The 26,817-nt window shown below is 46.4% G+C and overlaps 1 protein-coding gene across 1 annotated transcript in view; it reads right to left on the bottom strand.

The window, feature by feature from the left end:
- Positions 1 to 2,904: 2,904 nt before the first annotated feature.
- LOC109887441 (epidermal growth factor receptor kinase substrate 8-like) overlaps positions 2,905 to 26,817 on the bottom strand; it is a 150,697-nt gene continuing 126,784 nt past the window's right edge. The window contains 7 exon segments of the mRNA XM_031815377.1: positions 2,905 to 3,120; positions 3,122 to 3,202; positions 15,763 to 15,895; positions 17,754 to 17,937; positions 18,547 to 18,802; positions 22,990 to 23,130; positions 26,368 to 26,482. Of these exon segments, the coding sequence (XP_031671237.1) occupies positions 3,091 to 3,120; positions 3,122 to 3,202; positions 15,763 to 15,895; positions 17,754 to 17,937; positions 18,547 to 18,802; positions 22,990 to 23,130; positions 26,368 to 26,482 (940 nt within the window). The 3' untranslated portion in view covers positions 2,905 to 3,090.

Below are 26,817 nucleotides of genomic sequence, written 5' to 3'. Positions count from 1 at the left end.
GTGAAAGACCAATATGACCTGTTCAGCTTGGTTTGTCCTGTGAAAGACCAATATGACCTGTTCAGCTTGGTTTGTCCTGTGAAAGACCAATATGACCTGTTCAGCTTGGTTTGTCCTGTGAAAGACCAATATGACCTGTTCAGCTTGGTTTGTCCTGTGAAAGACCAATATGACCTGTTCAGCTTGGTTTGTCCTGTGAAAGACCAATATGACCTGTACAGCTTGGTTTGTCCTGTGAAAGACCAATATGACCTGTACAGCTTGGTTTGTCCTGACTGTGAAAGACCAATATGACCTGTTCAGCTTGGTTTGGCCTGACTGTGAAAGACCAATATGACCTGTTCAGCTTGGTTTGTCCTGTGAAAGACCAATATGACCTGTTCAGCTTGGTTTGTCCTGACTGTGAAAGACCAATATGACCTGTTCAGCTTGGTTTGTCCTGTGAAAGACCAATATGACCTGTTCAGCTTGGTTTGTCCTGTGAAAGACCGATATGACCTGTTCAGCTTGGTTTGTCCTGACTGTGAAAGACCAATATGACCTGTTCAGCTTGGTTTGTCCTGTGAAAGACCAATATGACCTGTACAGCTTGGTTTGTCCTGTGAAAGACCAATATGACCTGTTCAGCTTGGTTTGTCCTGTGAAAGACCAATATGACCTGTACAGCTTGGTTTGTCCTGACTGTGAAAGACCAATATGACCTGTTCAGCTTGGTTTGTCCTGTGAAAGACCAATATGACCTGTTCAGCTTGGTTTGTCCTGTGAAAGACCAATATGACCTGTTCAGCTTGGTTTGTCCTGTGAAAGACCAATATGACCTGTTCAGCTTGGTTTGTCCTGACTGTGAAAGACCAATATGACCTGTTCAGCTTGGTTTGTCCTGTGAAAGACCAATATGACCTGTTCAGCTTGGTTTGTCCTGTGAAAGACCGATATGACCTGTTCAGCTTGGTTTGTCCTGACTGTGAAAGACCAATATGACCTGTTCAGCTTGGTTTGTCCTGTGAAAGACCGATATGACCTGTTCAGCTTGGTTTGTCCTGTGAAAGACCAATATGACCTGTTCAGCTTGGTTTGTCCTGTGAAAGACCAATATGACCTGTTCAGCTTGGTTTGTCCTGTGAAAGACCAATATGACCTGTTCAGCTTGGTTTGTCCTGTGAAAGACCAATATGACCTGTACAGCTTGGTTTGTCCTGTGAAAGACCAATATGACCTGTTCAGCTTGGTTTGTCCTGACTGTGAAAGACCAATATGACCTGTTCAGCTTGGTTTGTCCTGTGAAAGACCAATATGACCTGTTCAGCTTGGTTTGTCCTGTGAAAGACCGATATGACCTGTTCAGCTTGGTTTGTCCTGACTGTGAAAGACCAATATGACCTGTTCAGCTTGGTTTGTCCTGTGAAAGACCGATATGACCTGTTCAGCTTGGTTTGTCCTGTGAAAGACCAATATGACCTGTTCAGCTTGGTTTGTCCTGTGAAAGACCAATATGACCTGTTCAGCTTGGTTTGTCCTGTGAAAGACCAATATGACCTGTTCAGCTTGGTTTGTCCTGTGAAAGACCAATATGACCTGTACAGCTTGGTTTGTCCTGTGAAAGACCAATATGACCTGTTCAGCTTGGTTTGTCCTGTGAAAGACCAATATGACCTGTTCAGCTTGGTTTGTCCTGTGAAAGACCAATATGACCTGTACAGCTTGGTTTGTCCTGTGAAAGACCAATATGACCTGTTCAGCTTGGTTTGTCCTGACTGTGAAAGACCAATATGACCTGTTCAGCTTGGTTTGTCCTGTGAAAGACCAATATGACCTGTACAGCTTGGTTTGTCCTGTGAAAGACCAATATGACCTGTACAGCTTGGTTTGTCCTGTGAAAGACCAATATGACCTGTACAGCTTGGTTTGTCCTGTGAAAGACCAATATGACCTGTTCAGCTTGGTTTGTCCTGACTGTGAAAGACCAATATGACCTGTTCAGCTTGGTTTGTACTGACTGTGAAAGACCAATATGACCTGTTCAGCTTGGTTTGTCCTGTGAAAGACCAATATGACCTGTTCAGCTTGGTTTGGCCTGACTGTGAAAGACCAATATGACCTGTACAGCTTGGTTTGTCCTGTGAAAGACCGATATGACCTGTTCAGCTTGGTTTGTCCTGTGAAAGACCGATATGACCTGTACAGCTTGGTTTGTCCTGTGAAAGACCGATATGACCTGTACAGCTTGGTTTGTCCTGTGAAAGACCGATATGACCTGTACAGCTTGGTTTGTCCTGTGAAAGACCGATATGGGATTTTAGGTCATTCAGAGTGTATTAAATGGAAGCATGTTTATCACAGTCAATATTATCTGATGCACCTTATGAGAGAAAACATCTTTACACTCTTAAACACCTGTATCTGAAATTCATTTGACCAATGTCATTTATATGTCAAGTTACTATTTTGGCATATTACCATAACATAAAAGAGGATATATACATAAATATAATATTATTCTCTTTACCAGTAAACCAGAAGATTTACACAATAACGATTATATTCAACATTTGGTTATTATAAACATCTTATCATTCATAACTGAAATACTGTAGATCAGAATCTATACACAGACGATGGTTATTTTGGTCGGTTCTATTTCGTCTGTAGGTCAAGACCACACCTGATCCATTCTGTGTCCAGTGTTATCCTACACCCCCCCCCCCACCACCTGTAACTACGACAACTCTGGTCCAATGAGGTGTAGGTTGAAACTATTTTCTCCTTCTATTTTTCCCAGCATCCTGTGCAAGGAATAACTGACACATTTGAATCAAAAACAATAGTTCATTGAAGTGTAAGTGTATAAATCCACAGGTATTGTGATCAGACATCCCCAGTTGGGATGCAACTCTGTGTGCTGTAGTCCATGTTGAACCCTCCAGTCTGTCTGTCTAGTGTTGCTTCGCTTCTAAGGTGACTGCTCCAGAAGCTGCTGACGTCGTCTCAGGATCTCAGCGAACTGGGCGCGCTCCGTGGCGTCCTGGAAACAGAAACCGTGACAACGTAAAGGGGCGTGGTCATGAAGGAGGTGGGCGAGGCCCGGAGGGTTCAGTGGTTGCTGCACTCGTCAAATGACTCCCACCCCTGAGTCACAGGTTGTGACCGACAGCTTCTCCTGACGCCTCCGCATGATCTCCTGCAGCTCTGACCCTGAACTCCTCTGGAGGGGAGATAGAGAGGAGGAGGGAGGGAGGGGGGGAGGGTGGGAGGGGAGAGAGAGGGGGAGGGGAGAGAGAGAGGGGGAGAGGGGAGAGAGAGGGGGAGGGGAGAGAGAGAGGGGGAGGGGAGAGAGAGGGGGGGGGAGAGAGGGGGAGGGGAGAGAGAGGGGGAGGGAGGGAGGAGAGAGAGGGAGAGGAGAGAGAGAGGGGGAGAGGGGGAGGGGAGAGAGAGAGGGGGAGAGGGGGAGGGGGAGAGAGAGAGGGGGAGGGAGGGAGGAGAGAGAGAGGGGGAGGGAGGGGAGAGAGAGGGGGGAGGGGAGAGAGAGGGGAGAGAGAGAGGGAGAGGGAGAGAGAGGGGGAGGAGAGAGAGAGGGAGGGGGAGGGAGGGGAGAGGGAGGGATATAGGGGGGGGAGGGATATAGGGGGGGAGGGGAGAGAGAGAGGGGATATAGGGAGGGGACGGAGGGAGGGGGATAGAGGGGGATATAGGGAGGGATAGAGAGGGGACGGAGGGAGGAGGAGAGAGGGGGATATAGGGAGGGGACGGAGGGAGGGGGATAGAGGGGGATATAGGGAGGGATAGAGAGGGGACGGAGGGAGGGGGAGAGAGGGGGATATAGGGAGGGGACGGAGGGAGGGGGATAGAGAGGGGGATATAGGGAGAGATATAGGGAGAGATAGAGAGGGGACGGAGGGAGGGGGATAGAGAGGGGATATAGGGAGAGATAGAGAGGGGGACGGATGGATGGGGATATAGGGAGAGAGAGCGGGGGACGGAGGGAGAGAGGGGGATATAGAGAGAGGGGGAGGGAGAGAGGGGGATATAGAGAGAGGGGGAGGGAGAGAGGGGGATATAGGGGGAGGGGAGAGAGAGAGGGGATATGGGGAGAGATAGAGAGGGGGACGGAGGGAGGGGGATATAGGGAGAGAGAGCGGGGGACGGAGGGAGAGAGGGGGATATAGAGAGAGGGGGAGGGAGAGAGGGGGATATAGGGGGAGGGGAGAGAGAGAGAGGGGATATAGGGAGAGATAGAGCGGGGGACGGAGGGAGAGAGGGGGATATAGAGAGAGGGGGATGGAGGGGAGGGGAGAGAGAGAGAGAGAGAGAGAGGGGATATAGGGAGAGATAGAGCGGGGGACGGAGGGAGAGAGGGGGATATAGGGAGAGGGGGAGGGAGGGGGAGGGGAGAGAGAGAGAGAGAGGGGGATATAGGGAGAGATAGAGAGGGGGACGGAGGGAGCGGGATATAGGGAGAGATAGAGAGGGGGACGGAGGGAGGAGAGAGGGGGATATAGGGAGAGATAGAGAGGGGGACGGAGGGAGGAGAGAGGGGGATATAGGGAGAGATAGAGAGGGGGACGGAGGGAGCGGGATATAGGGAGAGATAGAGAGGGGGATGGAGGGAGGAGAGAGCGGGATATAGGGAGAGATAGAGAGGGGGACGGAGAGAGGAGAGAGGGGGATATAGGGAGAGATAGAGAGGGGGACGGAGAGAGGAGAGAGGGGGATATAGGGAGAGATAGAGAGGGGGACGGAGAGAGGGGGATATAGGGAGAGATAGAGGGGGACGGAGGGAGGAGAGAGGGGGATATAGGGAGAGATAGAGAGGGGGACGGAGGGAGGAGAGAGGGGGATATAGGGAGAGATAGAGGGGGATGGATGAGGGAGAGATAGAGGGGGATATAGAGAGAGAAAGGGGGATATAGAGAGATATCAGAGAAAGGAGGTTAGAGTCAGTAGAGATGTCTCCCACAGGGGAACACTACACAGCAGGGCTGAATCATAGAGTTGAAAACAGTAGTTAGGTCTCTCTAGAAACCATTCTAGTGTTTATATCTCTACGAATCCACTAGAGAACAGGGGAGAAGCCTCACCCGCTGGGCAGCTACAGGGAAACTGTTAGTGAATGTAGATGACAGTCTGGTGGGAGACTCCTGTGGCCGGTCAGACAGTAGGCGTTGCTAGCTCTGGCCTGAGAGAGCTGCTGTCCTGCAGACCTACCGACCTTTAGACTGAGAACCAGCCGGACAACATCGTACTCAGGACCAGCGCTGGAGTAAACCTTATGTTTTCAGAGATGATCCACAAATACCTACATTTCCTTTAGGCAGACCCACTCAACCTGTTATAAACTGACCTGTAGTTTCATTAGTAGTATCACACTCAACCTGTTATAAACTGACCTGTAGTTCCATTAGTAGTATAACACTCAACCTGTTATAAACTGATCTGTAGTTCCTTTAGTAGTATCACACTCAACCTGTTATAAACTGACCTGTAGTTCCATTAGTAGTATAACACTCAACCTGTTATAAACTGACCTGTAGTTTCATTAGTAGTATCACACTCAACCTGTTCTAAACTGACCTGTAGTTTCATTAGTAGTATAACACTCAACCTGTTATAAACTGATCTGTAGTTCCTTTAGTAGTATCACACTCAACCTGTTATAAACTGACCTGTAGTTCCATTAGTAGTATAACACTCAACCTGTTATAAACTGACCTGTAGTTCCATTAGTAGTATAACACTCAACCTGTTATAAACTGACCTGTAGTTCCATTAGTAGTATCACACTCAACCTGTTATAAACTGACCTGTAGTTTCATTAGTAGTGTTATACATTACACTCAACCTGTTATAAACTGACCTGCAGTTCCCTTAGTAGTATAACACATTACACTCAACCTGTTATAAACTGACCTGTAGTTCCATTAGTAGTATAACACATTACACTCAGCCTGTTATGAACTGACCTGTAGTTCCATTAGTAGTATAACACTCAACCTGTTCTAAACTGACCTGTAGTTCCATTAGTAGTATAACACTCAACCTGTTATAAACTGACCTGTAGTTCCATTAGTAGTATAACACTCAACCTGTAATAAACTGACCTGTAGTTCCATTAGTAGTATAACACTCAACCTGTAATAAACTGACCTGTAGTTCCATTAGTAGTATAACACTCAACCTGTAATAAACTGACCTGTAGTTCCATTAGTAGTATAACACTCAACCTGTAATAAACTGACCTGTAGTTCCATTAGTAGTATAACACTCAACCTGTAATAAACTGACCTGTAGTTCCATTAGTAGTATAACACTCAACCTGTTATAAACTGACCTGTAGTTCCATTAGTAGTATCACACTCAACCTGTTATAAACTGATCTGTAGTTCCTTTAGTAGTATAACACTCAACCTGTTATAAACTGACCTGTAGTTCCATTAGTAGTATAACACTCAACCTGTTATAAACTGACCTGTAGTTCCATTAGTAGTATCACACTCAACCTGTTATAAACTGGCCTGTAGTTCCATTAGTAGTATCACACTCAACCTGTTATAAACTGACCTGTAGTTCCTTTAGTAGTGTTATACATTACACTCAACCTGTTATAAACTGACCTGTAGTTTCATTAGTAGTGTTATACATTACACTCAACCTGTTATAAACTGACCTGTAGTTCCATTAGTAGTATCACACTCAACCTGTTATAAACTGACCTGTAGTTCCATTAGTAGTATAACACATTACACTCAACCTGTTATAAACTGACCTGTAGTTCCTTTAGGCAGACTCACTCAACCTGTTCTAAACTGACCTGTAGTTCCATTAGTAGTATCACACGCAACCTGTAATAAACTGACCTGTAGTTCCTTTAGGCAGACTCACTCAAAACTGACCTGTAGTTACATTAGTAGTATAACACATTACACTCAACCTGTTATAAACTGACCTGTAGTTCCATTAGTAGTGTTATACATTACACTCAACCTGTTATAAACTGACCAGGAGTTCCATTAGTAGTATTATACATTACACTCAACCTGTTCTAAACTAACCTGTAGTTCCATTAGTAGTTTAACACTCAACCTGTTATAAACTGACCTGGAGTTCCATTAGTAGTATTATATATTACACTCAACCTGTTCTAAACTAACCTGTAGTTCCATTAGTAGTATAACACTCAACCTGTTCTAGACTGACCTGTAGTTCCATTAGTAGTATAACACTCAACCTGTTCTAAACTGACCTGCAGTTCCATTAGTAGTATCACACTCAACCTGTTATAAACTGACCTGTAGTTACATTAGTAGTATAACACTCAACCTGTTATAAACTGACCTGTAGTTCCATTAGTAGTATAACACTCAACCTGTTATAAACTGACCTGCAGTTCCATTAGTAGTATCACACTCAACTTGTTCTAAACTTACCTGTAGTTACAATAGTAGTATAACACTCAACCTGTTATAAACTGACCGGTAGTTACATTAGTAGTATAACACTCAACCTGTTCTAAACTGACCTGTAGTTACATTAGTAGTATAACACATTACACTCAACCTGTTATAAACTGACCTGTAGTTCCATTAGTAGTGTTATACATTACACTCAACCTGTTATAAATTGACCTGGAGTTCCATTAGTAGTATTATACATTACACTCAACCTGTTATAAACTGACCTGTAGTTACATTAGTAGTATAACACATTACACTCAACCTGTTATAAACTGACCTGTAGTTCCATTAGTAGTGTTATACATTACACTCAACCTGTTATAAATTGACCTGGAGTTCCATTAGTAGTATTATACATTACACTCAACCTGTTATAAACTGACCTGTAGTTACATTAGTAGTATAACACTCAACCTGTTCTAAACTGACCTGTAGTTCCATTAGTAGTATAACACTCAACCTGTTCTAAACTGACCTGTAGTTCCATTAGTAGTATCACACTCAACTTGTTCTAAACTTACCTGTAGTTACATTAGTAGTATAACACTCAACCTGTTATAAACTGACCTGTAGTTACATTAGTAGTATAACACTCAACCTGATATAAACTGACCTGTAGTTCCATTAGTAGTATAACACATTACACTCAACCTGTTATAAACTGACCTGTAGTTACATGACTACAATAACACTAAACCTGTTCTAAACTGACCTGTAGTTCCATTAGTAGTATCACACTCAACCTGTTCTAAACTGACCTGTAGTTCCATTAGTAGTATAACACTCAACCTGTTCTAAACTGACCTGTAGTTCCATTAGTAGTATCACACTCAACCTGTTCTAAACTGACCTGTAGTTTCATTAGTAGTGTTATACATTACACTCAACCTGTTCTAAACTGACCTGTAGTTCCATTAGTAGTATAACACTCAACCTGTTATAAACTGACCTGTAGTTCCATTAGTAGTATAACACATTACACTCAACCTGTTATAAACTGACCTATAGTTACATTACTAGTATCATACATTACACTGTAGTTCAGGAAGAAACAGACCTGAAATATACTGTAGTTCAGGAGGAAACAGACCTGAAATATACTGTAGTTCAGGAGGAAACAGACCTGACATATACTGTAGTTCAGGAGGAAACAGACCTGACATATACTGTAGTTCAGGAGGAAACAGACCTGAAATATACTGTAGTTCAGGAAGAAACAGACCTGAAATATACTGTAGTTCAGGAGGAAACAGACCTGACATGTACTGTAGTTCAGGAAGAAACAGACCTGACATCTAATTGATATTCCAGTTCAGGGTTAAAGTTCCCCTTGGCCTTGGGAACGGTTCAGTCTAGTAGTGATAAGGTCATGGAGAAGGATGTTAACTGTTAGAAGGTAACGGTTCAGTCTAGTAGTGATATGGTATGATATGATTCTCCATGGCAGTGCAGGCTGAGCTCATGGTGAGAGGTGAGGGATGGTAACGCTTACAGACAGGAGGAGACCGGGAGGAGGGTTCTTAAAGCCATGGTGGTTATCTAGGAAGGAGACCAGGAGGAGGGTTCATAAAGCCATGGTGGTTATCTAGGAAGGAGACCGGGAGGTGGGTTCTTAAAGCCATGGTGGTTATCTAGGATGGAGACCGGGAGGTGGGTTCTTAGAGCCATGGTGGTTATCTAGGAAGGAGACCGGGAGGTGGGTATAGCCATGGTGGTTATCTAGGAAGGAGACCAGGAGGAGGGTTCTTAAAGCTATGGTGGTTATCTAGGAAGGAGACCGGGAGGTAGGTTCTTAAAGCCATGGCGGTTATCTAGGAAGGAGACCAGGAGGAGGGTTCTTAAAGCCATGGTGGTTATCTAGGAAGGAGACCGGGAGGTGGGTTCTTAAAGCCATGGTGGTTATCTAGGAAGGAGACCGGGAGGTGGGTATAGCCATGGTGGTTATCTAGGAAGGAGACCGGGAGGAGGGTTCTTAAAGCCATGGTGGTTATCTAGGATGGAGACCGGGAGGTGGGTTCTTAAAGCCATGGTGGTTATCTAGGAAGGAGACCGGGAGGAAGGTTCTTAAAGCCATGGTGGTTATCTAGGACGGAGGGTTCTTAAAGCCATGGTGGTTATCTAGGAAGGAGACCGGGAGGAGGGTTCTTAAAGCCATGGTGGTTATCTAGGAAGGAGACCGGGAGGTGGGTATAGCCATGGTGGTTATCTAGGAAGGAGACCGGGAGGTAGGTTCTTAAAGCCATGGTGGTTATCTAGGAAGGAGACCAGGAGGAGGGTTCTTAAAGCCATGGTGGTTATCTAGGAAGGAGACCGGGAGGTGGGTTCTTAAAGCCATGGTGGTTATCTAGGAAGGAGACCGGGAGGAGGGTTCTTAAAGCCATGGTGGTTATCTAGGAAGGAGACCGGGAGGTGGGTATAGCCATGGTGGTTATCTAGGAAGGAGACCGGGAGGAGGGTTCTTAAAGCCATGGTGGTTATCTAGGATGGAGACCGGGAGGTGGGTTCTTAAAGCCATGGTGGTTATCTAGGAAGGAGACCGGGAGGAAAGTTCTTAAAGCCATGGTGGTTATCTAGGAAGGAGGGTTCTTAAAGCCATGGTGGTTATCTAGGAAGGAGACCGGGAGGAGGGTTCTTAAAGCCATGGTGGTTATCTAGGAAGGAGGGTTCTTAAAGCCATGGTGGTTATCTAGGAAGGAGGGTTCTTAAAGCCATGGTGGTTATCTAGGAAGGAGGGTTCTTAAAGCCATGGTGGTTATCTAGGAAGGAGGGTTCTTAAAGCCATGGTAGTTATCTAGGAAGGAGACCGGGAGGAGGGTTCTTAAAGCCATGGTGGTTATCTAGGAAGGAGGGTTCTTAAAGCCATGGTAGTTATCTAGGAATGAGACCGGGAGGAGGGTTCTTAAAGCCATGGTAGTTATCTAGGAAGGAGGGTTCTTAAAGCCATGGTGGTTATCTAGGAAGGAGGGTTCTTAAAGCCATGGTGGTTATCTAGGAAGGAGACCGGGAGGAAGGTTCTTAAAGCCATGGTGGTTATCTAGGAAGGAGGGTTCTTAAAGCCATGGTGGTTATCTAGGAAGGAGACCGGGAGGAGGGTTCTTAAAGCCATGGTGGTTATCTAGGAAGGAGGGTTCTTAAAGCCATGGTGGTTATCTAGGAAGGAGGGTTCTTAAAGCCATGGTGGTTATCTAGGAAGGAGGGTTCTTAAAGCCATGGTAGTTATCTAGGAAGGAGACCGGGAGGAGGGTTCTTAAAGCCATGGTGGTTATCTAGGAAGGAGGGTTCTTAAAGCCATGGTGGTTATCTAGGAAGGAGACCGGGAGGAGGGTTCTTAAAGCCATGGTGGTTATCTAGGAAGGAGGGTTCTTAAAGCCATGGTAGTTATCTAGGAATGAGACCGGGAGGAGGGTTCTTAAAGCCATGGTAGTTATCTAGGAAGGAGGGTTCTTAAAGCCATGGTGGTTATCTAGGAAGGAGGGTTCTTAAAGCCATGGTGGTTATCTAGGAAGGAGGGTTCTTAAAGCCATGGTGGTTATCTAGGAAGGAGGGTTCTTAAAGCCATGGTGGTTATCTAGGAAGGAGGGTTCAAGCCATGGTAGTTATCTAGGAAGGAGAATCTCAGTTTTTAGCTTCCATCTGCTGGCCAGCTTCACAACATTTAGAAAAACAGCCTTATTTAAGTATGAGAAAATATTGATCCAAACTTAAGACTGTTTTTCAATGTGAGCAGTTGATACAAGACATACTGTATGTTATCTTGACCTGCACACTGGATTGTCTAAGTGGTGGATTTAGAACCCAGACCGGTGAGGTGTGTTAGCCTAGTGAGACCGGTGTGGAGAAGTCCACAGACCAATGAGGTGTGTTAGCCTAGTGAGACAGGTGTGGAGAAGTCCACAGACCAATGAGGTGTGTTAGCCTAGTGAGACAGGTGTGGAGAAGTCCACAGACTAATGAGGTGTGTTAGCCTAGTGAGACAGGTGTGGAGAAGTCCACAGACCGGTGAGGTGTGTTAGCCTAGTGAGACAGGTGTGGAGAAGTCCACAGACCAATGAGGTGTGTTAGCCTAGTGAGACAGGTGTGGAGAAGTCCACAGACCAATGAGGTGTGTTAGCCTAGTGAGACAGGTGTGCAGAAGTCCTGAACAGAAGAGAGCCGTGACTACATGAACGCTGGCCAACAGAGTAGAGCCTAGAACAACCGATCTAGTGGAACAATACCTTAGTGAGAGTTTAGAGTCTGTAGACTGCAGTGGTCAGAAGAAAACCTGCAGGAGGACAGAGACCAGACAGAAACCACACCTTGCCAAAGCTTTAAAGAGCATGTAGACTGCAAGTACCCCTGAAAACACCTGTATGTACCTGCAAACACCTGTATGTACCTGCAAATACCTGTGTGTACCTGTAAACACCTGTATGTACCTGTAAAGACCTGTATGTACCTGTAAACACCTGTAAACATCTGTAGGTACCTGCAAATACACGTATGTACCTGCAAATACCTGTAAACACCTGTAAAGACCTGTATATACCTGCAAACTCCTGTAAACACCTGTATGTACCTGCAAATACCTGTATGTACCTGTAAACACCTGAATATACCTGCAGATACCTGTAAACACCTGTATGTACCTGAATATACCTGCAGATACCTGCAAACATCTGTATGTACCTGTAAACACCTGTATGTACCTGTAAACACAGGTATGTATCTGTAAATAATTGTATGTACCTGTAAACACCTGTATGTACCTGAAAACACTTGTATGTACCTGTAAACAACTGTATGTACCTGCAAACACTTGTATATACCTGTAAAGACCTGTATATACCTGCAAACTCCTGTAAACACCTGTATGTACCTGCAAACACCTGTATGTACCTGTAAACACCTGTATGTACCTGTAAACATCTGTATGTACCTGCAAACACCTGTATGTACCTGTAAACAGTGCATTCGGAAAGTATTCAGACCCCTTGACCCTTGACCGAGCTTACCTCAATTACGAGATGGCTAAAGGTTGCAGAATCTTTTAACCATACCACGTGGTTAAATTCTTCGACTATCCATACCGACTGAATAAGAACAAGTCTTTGATATTAATAACTAGTCTGCAGCTAGGAATTCGGTATCATTGAACGCGAAGAACGACAACCGCCGAAACATCCATTCTATAACGAATGTCACTTTGAACTATCCCCTCTAACCAAGACAGGAGAGAGAGACAATTCTACAAAAGAAAGACTTTTCACCAGCGATCAATACGACACACTGAGCGTAAATATATATATTGATTGCAATTGTTCCAGAATGAGTGAGCGTTCATGTGTAAAGGATTAGCATTTCAATTGTTATAATTATCACTCTGTAGTGACTTCTTAGGCGACCCCCACTTCTCCTTTGTCTAACAAGCCGCCATGCCGGTTCAGCCCACTAGGGGCACATTCTCCTATCATTTCCCTTTGTTTGTTTGTTTATGCATTTCTGTTCATTACTTAGTTAGTAATAAATAAATGATTTAAGACAATTGATGTATGGATGACTGGGTTCGTGCAGATAACCAACCATTTATGACGTTTGGAATGAGACCAACGTGAGGTAAAGTAAATAATTCATTAATTCGAAGACTAATTGATCAGGAAAAATATCTGAAAAGTTATTTTAGGAAATGATAACTTTGTAATCTGAATATAATTCCTTGGTCCCCCGACTTCCTAGTTAATTAGTTACGTGATTAATCAGTTGGTCGCATAGTAACTAATTACAAAGAATCTTTGATAAAAACTATCAGTCTTCAGTTAATGATAGTTGTCACGACAACAGCATGATGCTGCCACCACCATGATTCACCGTAGGGATGGTGTCAGGTTTCCTCCAGACGTGACGCTTGGCATTCAGGCCAAAGAGTTACATCTTGGTTTCATCAGACCAGAGAATCTGGTTTCTCATGGTCTGAGTGTCCTTTAGGTGCCTTTTGACAAACTAAGTGGGATGTGCCTTTTACTGCGGAGTGGCTTTCAACTAGCCACTCCACCATAACGGCCTGATTGGCGGAGTGCTACAGAGATGGTTGTCCTTCTGGAAGGTTCTCCCATCTCCAAAGAAGAACTCTGGAGCTCTGTCGGAGTAACCATCGGGTTCTTGGTCACCTCTCTGACCAAGGCTCTTCTCACCCAATTGCTCAGTTTGGCCTGGCGGCTCTAGGAAGATTATTGGTGGTTCCAAACTTCTTCCATTTAAGAATGATGGAGGCCGCTGTGTTCTTGGGGATCTGTGCCTCGACACAATCCTGTCTCGGAGCTCTATGGACAATCCCTTCGACCTCATGGCTTGGTTTTTGCTCTGACATGCACTGTCAACTGCGGGACCTTATATAGACAGGTGTGTGCCTTTCCAAATCATATCCAATCAATTGAATTTACCACAGGTGGACTCCTATCAAATTGTAGAAACCTCAAGGATCATCAATGGAAACAGGATGCATCTGAGCTCAACTTGGAGTCTCATAGCAGAGGGTCTGAATACTTAGTTCTTACACCACCCTAGGTCACCTCAAGGATCATCAATGGAAACAGGATGCATCTGAGCTCAACTTGGAGTCTCATAGCAGAGGGTCTGAATACTTAGTTCTTACACCACCCTAGGTCACCTCAAGGATCATCAATGGAAACAGGATGCATCTGAGCTCAACTTGGAGTCTCATAGCAGAGGGTCTGAATACTTATGTAAATAAGGTAAGCATTTTTTATACATTTGCTAAAAATAAAAACTGTTTTCACTTTGTCATTAAGGGTTATTGTGTGTAGATTGACGAGGAAAAACATTAATTTAATCCATTTTAGAATAAGGCTGTAACGCATCAAAATGCAGAAAAAGCACAGGTGTTTATCGGTACACAGGTGTTTATCGGTACACAGGTGTTTATAGGTACACAGGTGTTTATAGGTACACAGGTGTTTATCGGTACACAGGTGTTTATAGGTACACTGGTGTTTATAGGTACACAGGTGTTTATAGGTACACAGGTGTTTATAGGTACACAGGTGTTTATCGGTACACAGGTGTTTATAGGTACACAGGTGTTTATAGGTACACAGGTGTTTATAGGTACACAGGTGTTTATCGGTACACAGGTGTTTATCGGTACACAGGTGTTTATAGGTACACAGGTGTTTATAGGTACACAGGTGTTTATAGGTACACAGGTGTTTATAGGTATACTGGTGTTTATAGGTACACTGGTGTTTATCGGTACACAGGTGTTTATAGGTACACTGGTGTTTATAGGTACACTGGTGTTTATCGGTACACAGGTGTTTATAGGTACACTGGTGTTTATAGGTACACTGGTGTTTATCGGTACACAGGTGTTTATAGGTACACAGGTGTTTATAGGTACACAGGTGTTTGCAGGTACTGTGGTTACATCAAACACACTCAGAAGAAGAGATTCAAGGTTTTGTGATTACATCACACACACTCAGAAGAAGAGATTCCCTAAAGCAGACACCCAGCCAGTAGAATCCTCTGAACTACACTAGCCACAATGCAACACTGGGTTCAAACATTTAGCCCAAGTGGACTTTTCAACAGTCTGGACTTTGGAAAGCTAAACACGTTAGTGATTGGCTGCCTTCCATTCAGGTTTAACCCTGCACTCTGCCTTGAGGCAGCTATGATTGGCTGCCTTCCATTCAGGTTTAACCCTGCACTCTGCCTTGAGGCAGCTATGATTGGCTGCCTTCCATTCAGGTTTAACCCTGCACTCTGCCTTGAGGCAGCTATGATTAGCTGCCTTCCGTTCAGGTTTAACCCTGCACTCTGCCTTGAGGCAGCTATGATTGGCTGCCTTCCATTCAGGTTTAACCCTGCACTCTGCCTTGAGGCAGCTATGATTGGCTGCCTTCCATTCAGGTTTAACCCTACACTCTGCCTTGAGGCAGCTATGATTAGCTGCCTTCCGTTCAGGTTTAACCCTGCACTCTGCCTTGAGGCAGCTATGATTGGCTGCCTTCCATTCAGGTTTAACCCTGCACTCTGCCTTGAGGTAGCTATGATTGGCTGCCTTCCATTCAGGTTTAACCCTGCACTCTGCCTTGAGGCAGCTATGATTGGTTGCCTGCCGTTCAGATTTAACTCTGCACTCTGCCTTGAGGCAGCTATGATTGGCTGCCTGCCGTTCAGATTTAACTCTGCACTCTGCCTTGAGGCAGCTAGCTACTGTATCTTTATCCCTGGTCTAACAGTGTTAATCAGCTAGCTTGCAGGGCTAGCCGGCTCAGTGTTATCAGGTTTAGTAAGAGGAGAAGCTACCCACCTCCAGAGCAGCCTTCTGGACGGTCACCTGACTGAAGACCCTGGCCCCGTCGTCTGGACACACCGTCTTCAGCTCCTCCTTATTTAGAGAGAACAGCTGGGCTCCGGTTAATACTCCCAGACTGGTAATGGTACTGTAGAGACGGGTAGTAGCACAGGAGTACGACAGTCATCATCACCGTAGAAATAGACAAAAGCCACACCAGAGTTGAGCTCATTCATTTAAATAGTGAAAAGCACAGGACCCAGAATAGAACCTTGGGGGACACCAGCAGTCATCGCCACATAGTCAGATAGAACTAATATTTCTATATGTCCAGTGTGACAACGAGTTGAATCCCTTCAGCTGTAGCCAGGCCTTGACCTCGTCAGGAGAGGAGGTATCAGTACTATACTATAGGATGTATTCTCATATAGATATATAGATGATACATATACACTTCAAGAGTTTGGGAAACACTTAGAAATGTCCTTGTTTTTGAAAGAAAAGTTGAATTTTGTTCCATTAAAATAACATCAAAATGATTAGAAATACAGTAAAGACATTGTTGATGTTGTAAATGACTATTGAAACTGGAAACGGCTGATTTTTAATGGAATATCTACATAGGTGTACAGAGGCCCATTATCAGCAACCATCACTCCTGGGTTCCAATGGCACGTTTTGTTAGCTAATCCACGTTTATCATTTTAAAAGGCTAATTGATCATTAGAAAACCATTTTGCAATTCTGTTAGCACAGCTGAAAACTGTTGTTCTGATTAAAGAAGCAGTACAACTGGCCTTCTTTAGACTAGTTGAGTATCTGGAGCATCAGCATTTGTGGGTTCAATTACAGGCTCAAAATGGGTAGAAACAAAGAACTTTCTTCTGAAACTCATCAGTCTATTCTTGTTCTGAGAAATGAAGGCTATTCCATGCGAGAAACTGAAGATCTCGTACAACGCTGTGTACTACTCCCTTCACAGAACAGCGTAAACTGGCCCTAACCAGAATAGAAAGAGGAGTGGGAGGCCCCAGTGCACAACTGAGCAAGAGGACAAGTACATTAGAGTGTCTAGTATGAGAAACACAAGTCCTCAACTGGCAACTTCATTAAATAGTACCCGCAAAACACCAGTCTCAATGTCAACAGTGAAGAGACGTCTCCGGGATGCTGGTCTTCTAGGCAGAGTTGCAAAGAAAAAGCCACATCTCAGACTGGCCAATAAAAAGAAAAGATTAAGATGGGCAAAAGAGCACAGACACTGGACAGAGGAAGATTGGAATAAAGTGTTATGGACAGACGAATCTAAGTTTGAGGTGTTTGGATCACAAAGAAGAACATTCGGGAGATGCAGAAAAAAAATTAAAGATGCTGGAGGATGGAACCATCTGTCAAGCCTGGTGGAGGCAATGTGATGGTCTGGGGATGCTTTGGTGGTGGTAAAGTGGGAGATTTGTACAGGGTCAAAGGGATCTTGAAGAAGGAAGGCTCCATTTTACAACGACATGCCATACCCTGTGGACGGCACTTAATTGGAGCCAATTTCCTCCTACAACAGGACAATGACCCAAAGCACAGCTCCAAACCATGCAATAACTATTTAGGGAAGAAGCAATCAGCTGGTATTCTGTCTATAATGGAGTGGCCATCACAGTCACCAGATCTCAACCCTATTGAGCTGTTGTGGGAGCAGCTTGATCGTATGGTACGTAAGAAGTGCCCATCAAGCCAATCCAACTTGTGGGAGGTTCTTCAGGAAGCATGGGGTGAAATCTCTTCAGATTACCTAGACTGCCAAAGGTCTGCAAGGCTGTAGTTGCTGCAAATGGAGGATTCTTTGACGAAAGCAAAGTTTTGAAGGACACAATTATTATTTGAATAATTTTTTATTTTATTTATAACCTTGTCAACGTCTTGACTATATTTCATGTATGTTTGCATGGAAAACATGGACATTTCTAAGTGACCCCAAACTGTTGAACGGTAGTGTATGTTAAATGACGTACACAGAGCTGAACCCCTTCAGCTGCAGCCAGGCCTTGACCTCGTCAGGGGAGGAGTCGTACGTGATGTTGACGGACGGGAGGGAGGTGCTGCGAGCAGGAACAGCAAACTTCTTGTTGGCGCTTCGACCCAACGTGAGGCGGTGCATCAACTCGTCCTGAACCTCCTCCATGTTGGACTTCCTCCCTACAGGACACAACATTAACCATACCACCTAAACCCCAACCCTGACCCTCCTCCCTACAGGACACAACATTAACCATACCACCTAAACCCCAACCCTGACCCCTGACCCTCCTCCCTACAGGACACAACATTAACCATACCACCTAAACCCTAACCCTGACCCTCCTCCCTACAGGACACAACATTAACCATACCACCTAAACCCTAACCCTGACCCCTGACCCTCCTCCATGTTGGACTTCCTCCCTACAGGACACAACATTAACCATGCCACCTAAACCCTAACCCTGAACCCTGACCCTCCTCCCTACAGGACACAACATTAACCATACCACCTAAACTCCAACCCTGACCCTCCTCCCTACAGAACACAACATTAACCATACCACCTAAACCCTAACCCTGAACCCTAACACTAATCCAGACTCCTGATATTAACCCTGCCCACCGTCAGCCACCAGGAGACATTACAGTACACAGACACCCATTAGACAGTACAGTACACAGACACCCATTAGACAGTACAGTACACAGACACCCATTAGACATTACAGTACACAGACACCCAACAACCTTTCCTAAAGTTACATGAAGACAGGTGTGCCTTACGGTTGACTGGCGGGGGTCTCTGGTTTGGGTGGTCTCTCATGGTGACGCTGGCTGGGATGCTTCCGGAGTCGCTGGAGGTGTTGCTGCTCTGTCTGCTCACCGTGCTGGGAGGGGGGCGGGGGGGTTCGGGCGGGGGGGGCAGGGGAGGGGTGGGGAGACGTGGCGGGGCAGGAGGGAGGGGTGTGGGGATGGGGGGTGTAGGGATGGGGGGCATGGGAGTGGCCATGGGTTTGGGGACGTAGTCCGTCCGCTGTTTCTGAGGAGGAGAAGAGACGAGGAGACTGTAGTGGTGAACTCAGAACAGATCTAGCCTGGGCCTCCCGAGTGGCGCAGTGGTCTAAGGCACTGCATCGCAGTGCTAGCTGTGCCACTAGAGACTCTGGGTTTGAGTCCAGGCTCTGTCTCAGCCGGCCGCGACCGAGAGACCCATGGGGCGGCGCACAATTAACCCAGCGTCGTCCGGGTTAGGGGAGGGTTTTGACCGGCTGGGATATCCTTGTCTCATCGCGCACTAGCAACTCCTGTGGCGGGCCGGGTGTAGTGCGTGCTGACCAAGGTTGCCAGGTGTATGGTGTTTCCTCCGACACATTGGTGCGGCTGGCTTCCGGGTTGGATGCGCGCTGTGTCAAGAAGCAGTGCTTCTTGGTTGGGTTGTGTTTCGGAGGACGCACGGCCCAAGTCCGTACGGGAGTTGCAGCGATGAGACAAGACTGTAACTACCAATTAGATACCACGAAATTAGGGAGAAAAAGGGGTAAAAAAAGATATATAATAATCAACAACAACAGATCCTACAATCATCGCCAACAGAATCCATCCACTGTACTAATATGAAGCAGACGTTGCTTAGTTACCTCGTTCAACTCTCCCAGTAACTGTATTAATATGAAGCAGACGTTGCTTAGTTACCTCGTTCAACTCTCCCAGTAATTGCTTTGCATGAGGAAATGGAAATAAAACACGGTTGTGAGTTGTTGTACTGTAGTTTTCCCACCGCAAACTCACTCAGGTGCAAAGACAACTGACAAGAAACCTCGAAACCACAGCATATTGACAAGGTGGTGTAATATGGTTCAGATGAAACCACAGCACATTGACAAGGTGGTGTAATATGGTTCAGATGAAACCACAGCACATTGACAAGGTGGTGTAATATGGTTCAGATGAAACCACAGCACATTGACAAGGTGGTGTAATATGGTTCAGATGAAACCACAGCACATTGACAAGGTGGTGTAATATGGTTCAGATGAAACCACAGCACATTGACAAGGTGGTGTAATATGATTCATATGAAACCACAGCACATTGACAAGGTGGTGGTAATATGGTTCAGATGAAACCACAGCACATTGACAAGGTGGTGTAATATGGTTCAGATGAAACCACAAGGTGGAGGATATAGAGGGAGGGATTCTAGACGTCTATAACATGGAAGGGTGCCAGATCCCTCCACTAGCTCGGCTAGAGGGGAACTGATACACTACGGAGGGAATCTAGACGTCTATAACATGGAAGGGAGCCAGATCCCTCCACTAGCTCGGCTAGAGGGGAACTTATACACTACGGAGGGAATCTAGACGTCTATAACATGGGAAGGGAGCCAGATCCCTCCACTAGCTCGGCTAGAGGGGAACTGATACACTACGGAGGGAATCTAGATGTCTATAACATGGAAGGGAGCCAGATCCCTCCACTAGCTCGGCTAGAGGGGAACTGATACACTACGGAGGGAATCTAGACGTCTATAACATGGAAGGGAGCCAGATCCCTCCACTAGCTCGGCTAGAGGGGAACTGATACACTACAGAGGGAATCTAGACGTCTATAACATGGAAGGGAGCCAGATCCCTCCACTAGCTCGGCTACAGGGGAACTGATACACTACGGAGGGAATCTAGACGTCTATAACATGGAAGGGAGCCAGATCCCTCCACTAGCCCGGCTCCGAATGCAGAAGGTTGGGCCGGCTCCGACTGCAGAAGGTTAGGGGCCGGCTCCGACTGCAGAAGGTTAGGGCCGGCTCCGACTGCAGAAGGTTAGGGCCCCCAGAAGGTTAGGGGCCGGCTCCGACTGCAGAAGGTTAGGGGCCGGCTCCGACTGCAGAAGGTTAGGGCCGGCTCCGACTGCAGAAGGTTAGGGCCGGCTCCGACTGCAGAAGGTTAGGGGCCGGCTCCGACTGCAGAAGGTTAGGGGCCGGCTCCGACTGCAGAAGGTTAGGGGCCGACTCCGACTGCAGAAGGTTAGGGTCCCCAGAAGGTTAGGGGCCGGCTCCGACTGCAGAAGGTTAGGGTCCCCAGAAGGTTAGGGGCCGGCTCCGACTGCAGAAGGTTAGGGGCCTGCTCCGACTGCAGAAGGTTAGGGGCCGGCTCCGACTGCAGAAGGTTAGGGGCCGGCTCCGACTGCAGAAGGTTAGGGGCCGGCTCCGACTGCAGAAGGTTAGGGCCGGCTCCGACTGCAGAAGGTTAGGGCCGGCTCCGACTGCAGAAGGTTAGGGCCCCCAGAAGGTTAGGGCCCCCAGAAGGTTAGGGGCCGGCTCCGACTGCAGAAGGTTAGGGGCCGGCTCCGGCTGCAGAAGGTTAGGGGCCGGCTCCGGCTGCAGAAGTTTAGGGCCACCAGAAGGTTAGGGCCACCAGAAGGTTAGGGCCACCAGAAGGTTAGGGCCACCAGAAGGTTAGGGCCACCAGAAGGTTAGGGCCGGCTCCGACTGCATGTGTGGGTATGGAAGTGGGTAAACAGACTTGTGAGCCACTGCAGCACCCTCATGATAAGTTCAGATTTTTGTGGCCCCCATCAAAGCTGCCCATCACTGCACTAAAAGGCACTCAGCACACAGAGCCATTCTAACCCAGAGTCATATATATATATATAGTATATACAGTATGACTCTGGTCCAACCAACCATACCTTGAACAACTCAAACTCCTTCTTTGGCATCATTAGCTTTATGTAGAAGACAAAGAGGTGCAGGTGGAATGGAGACAGACAGACAGACAAACAGACAGGTTACAGACAGGTTACAGACAGACAGACAGAGATGAATATGAGATGTATGACAGGGACATGATTTAATGGCTGATGAGATGCTTTACTCTGTCAATAGGACTGGTGAACATGTGGAGGAGAGGAGTCTACAGTCGTGGCCAAAAGTTTTGAGAATGACACAAATATTAATTTGGTGCAAAGAGTCAATATTGGCAGTGTTGACCCTTCTTTTTCAAGACCTCTGCAATCCGCCCTGGCATGCTGCCAATTAACTTCTGGGCCACATCCTGACTGATGGCAGCCCATTCTTGCATAATCAATGCTTGGAGTTTGTCAGAATTTGTGGGGTTTTCCGGGATGGTTCGGAGAAGTTGCTCTCGAAGGAAGTGTTAGTTCCATTCTTTATTCATGGCTGTGTTCTTAGGCAAAATTGTGAGTGAGCCCACTCCCTTGGCTGAGAAGCAACCCCACACATGAATGGTCTCAGGATGCTTTACTGTTGGCATGACACAGGACTGATGGTAGCGCTCACCTTGACTTTTCCAGACAAGCTTTATTTCCGGATGCCCCAAACAATCGGAAAGGGGATTCATCAGAGAAAATGACTTTACCCCAGTCCCCAGCAGTCCAATCACTGTACCTTTAGCAGAATATCAGTCTGTCCCTGATGTTTTTCCTGGAGAGAAGTGGCTTCTTTGCTGCCCTTCTTGACACCAGGCCATCCTCCAAAAGTCTTCGCCTCACTGTGCGTGCAGATGCACTCACACCTGCCTGCTGCCATTCCTGAACAAGCTCTGTACTGGTGGTGCCCCGATCCCGCAGCTGAATCAACTTTAGGAGACGGTCCTGGCGCTTGCTGGACTTTCTTGGGCGCCCTGAAGCCTTCACAACAATTGAACCGCTCTCCTTGCAGTTCTTGATGATCCGATAAATGGTTGATTTAGGTGCAATCTTACTGGCAGCAATATCCTTGCCTGTGAAGCCTGTTTTGTGCAAAGCAAAGATGACGGCACGTGTTTCCTTGCAGGTAACCATGTTTGACAGAGGAAGAACAGTGATTCCAAGCACCACCCTCCTTTTGAAGCTTCCAGTCTGTTATTCGAACTCAATCAGCATGACAGAGTGATCTCCAGCCTTGTCCTCGTCAACACTCACACCTGTGTTAACGAGAGAATCACTGACATGATGTCAACTGGTCCTTTTGTGGCAGGGCTGAAATACAGTGGAAATGTTTTTTGGGGACTCAGTTCATTTGCATGGCAAAGAGGGACTTTGCTGGAGTATATGCAAATTGCCATCATACAAACTGAGGAAGCAGACGTGAATATTAATATTTGAGTCATTCTCAAAACATTTGGCCAAGACTGTATTACTTTATCAAAATGATTAATATTAACATAGAAATGCTGAGAATATCAATACCTTTCTACCATTCTGAGACACCGTCCAGGGACTCACCTGTATAGTATGGCTATAGATGGGCTCCCCCCGCATCGTGACGTCCACAGCCTTGGTGACCTCCAGGATGTTGTTTGGCACATAGCCAGATGCCCCGGAGCAGTTACACACTTTCCACCACTGCTTCCTGTCATCCAGCACCTGACCAGGGTTACCAGGGGGAGAATTGGTTACAGTGTGTTGTAGACGGACCTGACCAGGGTTATCAGGGGGAGGATTGGTTACAGTGTGTTGTAGATGGACCAGGGTTACCAGGGGGAGGATTGGTTACAGTGTGTTGTAGATGGACCTGACCAGGGTTACCAGGGGGAGCATTGGTTACAGTGTGTTGTAGATGGACCAGGGTTACCAGGGGGAGAATTGGTTACAGTGTGTTGTAGACGGACCAGGGTTACCAGGGGGAGGATTGGTTACAGTGTGTTGTAGATGGGCCTGACCAGGGTTACCAGGGGGAGCACTGGTTACAGTGTGTTGTAGATGGACCAGGGTTACCAGGGGGAGGATTGGTTACAGTGTGTTGTAGATGGACCTGACCAGGGTTATCAGGGGAAGGATTGGTTACAGTGTGTTGTAGATGGACCTGACCAGGGTTACCAGGGGGAGGATTGGTTACAGTGTGTTGTAGATGGATCTGACCAGGGTTACCAGGGGGAGGATTGGTTACAGTGTGTTGTAGATGGACCAGGGTTACCAGGGGGAGGATTGGTTACAGTGTATTGTAGATGGACCTGACCAGGGTTACCAGGGGGAGGATTGGTTACAGTGTGTTGTGGATGGACCAGGGTTACCAGGGGGAGGATTGGTTACAGTGTGTTGTAGATGGACCAGGGTTACCAGGGGGAGGATTGGTTACAGTGTGTTGTAGACGGACCTGACCAGGGTTATCAGGGGGAGGATTGGTTACAGTGTGTTGTAGATGGACCTGACCAGGGTTACCAGGGGGAGGATTGGTTACAGTGTGTTGTAGATGGACCAGGGTTACCAGGGGGAGGATTGGTTATAGTGTGTTGCAGATGGACCTGACCAGGGTTACCAGGGGGAGGATTGGTTACAGTGTGTTGTAGATGGACCAGGGTTACCAGGGGGAGGATTGGTTACAGTGTGTTGTAGATGGACCTGACCAGGGTTATCAGGGGGAGGATTGGTTACAGTGTGTTGTAGACGGACCTGACCAGGGTTATCAGGGGGAGGATTGGTTACAGTGTGTTGTAGATGGACCAGGGTTACCAGGGGGAGGATTGGTTACAGTGTGTTGTAGATGGACCACGGTTACCAGGGGGAGGATTGGTTACAGTGTGTTGTAGATGGACCTGACTTGGGGTAGATGTGGTTAAACCAATGACTGTATATGAATCGACAAAGTGGCAATAGGGCATTTGAAGACAAAGTCTTCTGTTAAGATGGCTTCTGATGGATACGTAACATGCTCACAGTTTGAGCTATGCCAGAAAGTGACGATGCAGGCTAACTCAGTGCTGCCTCCTTCATTGACCGGGGTACTGCAGGCTAACTCAGTGCTGCCTCCTCTCATTGACCGGGGTACTGCAGGCTAACTCAGTGCTGCCTCCTCACATTGACCGGGGTACTGCAGGCTAACTCAGTGCTGCCTCCTCTCATTGACCGGGGTACTGCAGGCTAACTCAGTGCTGCCTCCTCTCATTGACCGGGGTACTGCAGGCTAACTCAGTGCTGCCTCCTCTCATTGACAGGGGAACTGCAGGCTAACTCAGTGCTGCCTCCTCTCATTGACCGGGGTACTGCAGGCTAACTCAGTGCTGCCTCCTCTCATTGACCGGGGTACTGCAGGCTAACTCAGTGCTGCCTCCTCTCATTGACCGGGGTACTGCAGGCTAACTCAGTGCTGCCTCCTCTCATTGACAGGGGAACTGCAGGCTAACTCAGTGCTGCCTCCTCTCATTGACCGGGGTACTGCAGGCTAACTCAGTGCTGCCTCCTTTCATTGACCGGGGTACTGCAGGCTAACTCAGTGCTGCCTCCTCTCATTGACAGGGGAACTGCAGGCTAACTCAGTGCTGCCTCCTCTCATTGACCGGGGTACTGCAGGCTAACTCAGTGCTGCCTCCTCTCATTGACTGGGGTACTGCAGGCTGTCATTAGCAACTAAATGATCCTTCAGATTTCTTCCGTGTGTGATTTTAAACTAATCGGCTCAAGAACATACATCTGGTGTAATAGAGGTATTTACTGGTAACAAGATTGTGTTTGATTTTTTATTTTATTTACACTAAGATTAACCCACGAAGCCATTTTCCCATTCACTATACTGCGGTATCCCGTTTTCTGCAAACAATGCCTACAGTACCGCGGTCGGCCATGAACTTTGTGGGCTTCATTGAGAGGGGGCAATCGTTCTCCCCTGGGGTCAAACATTGAGCACAACATGTGTCTGGGCTCTCTACTGCCATCTAAATCAAATCAAATCAAATTTGATTTGTCACATACACATGGTTAGCAGATGTTAATGGTCACATGGTTAGCAGATGTTAATGGTCACATGGTTAGCAGATGTTAATGGTCACATGGTTAGCAGATGTTAATGGTCACATACACATGGTTAGCAGATGTTAATGGTCACATACACATGGTTAGCAGATGTTAATGGTCACATACACATGGTTAGCAGATGTTAATGGTCACATACACATGGTTAGCAGATGTTAATGGTCACATACACATGGTTAGCAGATGTTAATGGTCACATACACATGGTTAGCAGATGTTAATGGTCACATGGTTAGCAGATGTTATTGGTCACATACACATGGTTAGCAGATGTTAATGGTCACATACACATGGTTAGCAGATGTTAATGGTCACATGGTTAGCAGATGTTAATGGTCACATGCACATGGTTAGCAGATGTTAATGGTCACATGCACATGGTTAGCAGATGTTATTGGTTACATACACATAGTTAGCAGATGTTAATGGTCACATACACATGGTTAGCAGATGTTAATGGTCACATGCACATGGTTAGCAGATGTTAATGGTCACATACACATGGTTAGCAGATGTTAATGGTCACATGGTTAGCAGATGTTAATGGTCACATGCACATGGTTAGCAGATGTTAATGGTCACATACACATGGTTAGCAGATGTTAATGGTCACATACACATGGTTAGCAGATGTTAATGCGAGTGTAGCGAAATGCTTGTTTGTGGTTCTTGCCGTAAAAGGAGTGTTCTCGTGATCGACAACACAAGACAACATTGGTGAAACAAAGACGTTCATAACTATGTGCCGTGATACAGGGTCTGATACATCAGTCTTTACTATTCTGGGGTTATTACACTGACGTTACATGTTGCAGTGAGCCTTCGTGTTAAATGTTTGGGTTAACCGTTCCTTACCTCCACAACCTCGTCCTGTACCAATGACAGCTCTGTGTTGTTTCTGGCCACAAAGTCATACTTGGATTTGGCAAACAGTTTTGGCTGACCTCTGCTGCCGTGGGCCTCGTAGTTCCTGTTCACGTCAGAGGTTAAGAGGTCAGGGGTTAGACGGATGGACTAACAGTAGAACTAATACACTGAGGATGAATGTACCAATCATATCATCATCCAAAACCACAACATGCATTGTGCACAACAGACCAAGCACATCTCAACGTCCAAAAAACCCACAGTACAGTACGACACTGCAGGAGACACACTGCACGGTGTGGTGGTACAAGCTACATGCTTATGGACATGACTGAACTGGGATAAAGCCAAACATGGACCACAGACACCTACATGCTACTGCTACTGACTGTCCCAGCCGAGGAGAAGTGGCCCAATTTTAACATCTGAGGTTAGAGA

Source organism: Oncorhynchus kisutch, unplaced genomic scaffold, assembly GCF_002021735.2.
Source record: "Oncorhynchus kisutch isolate 150728-3 unplaced genomic scaffold, Okis_V2 Okis09a-Okis19a_hom, whole genome shotgun sequence".
Classification (NCBI taxonomy): Eukaryota; Metazoa; Chordata; class Actinopteri; order Salmoniformes; family Salmonidae; genus Oncorhynchus; species Oncorhynchus kisutch.
The sequence above is the reverse complement of the archived record's forward strand: the minus strand, read 5'-3'. Positions and strand labels throughout refer to the sequence as shown.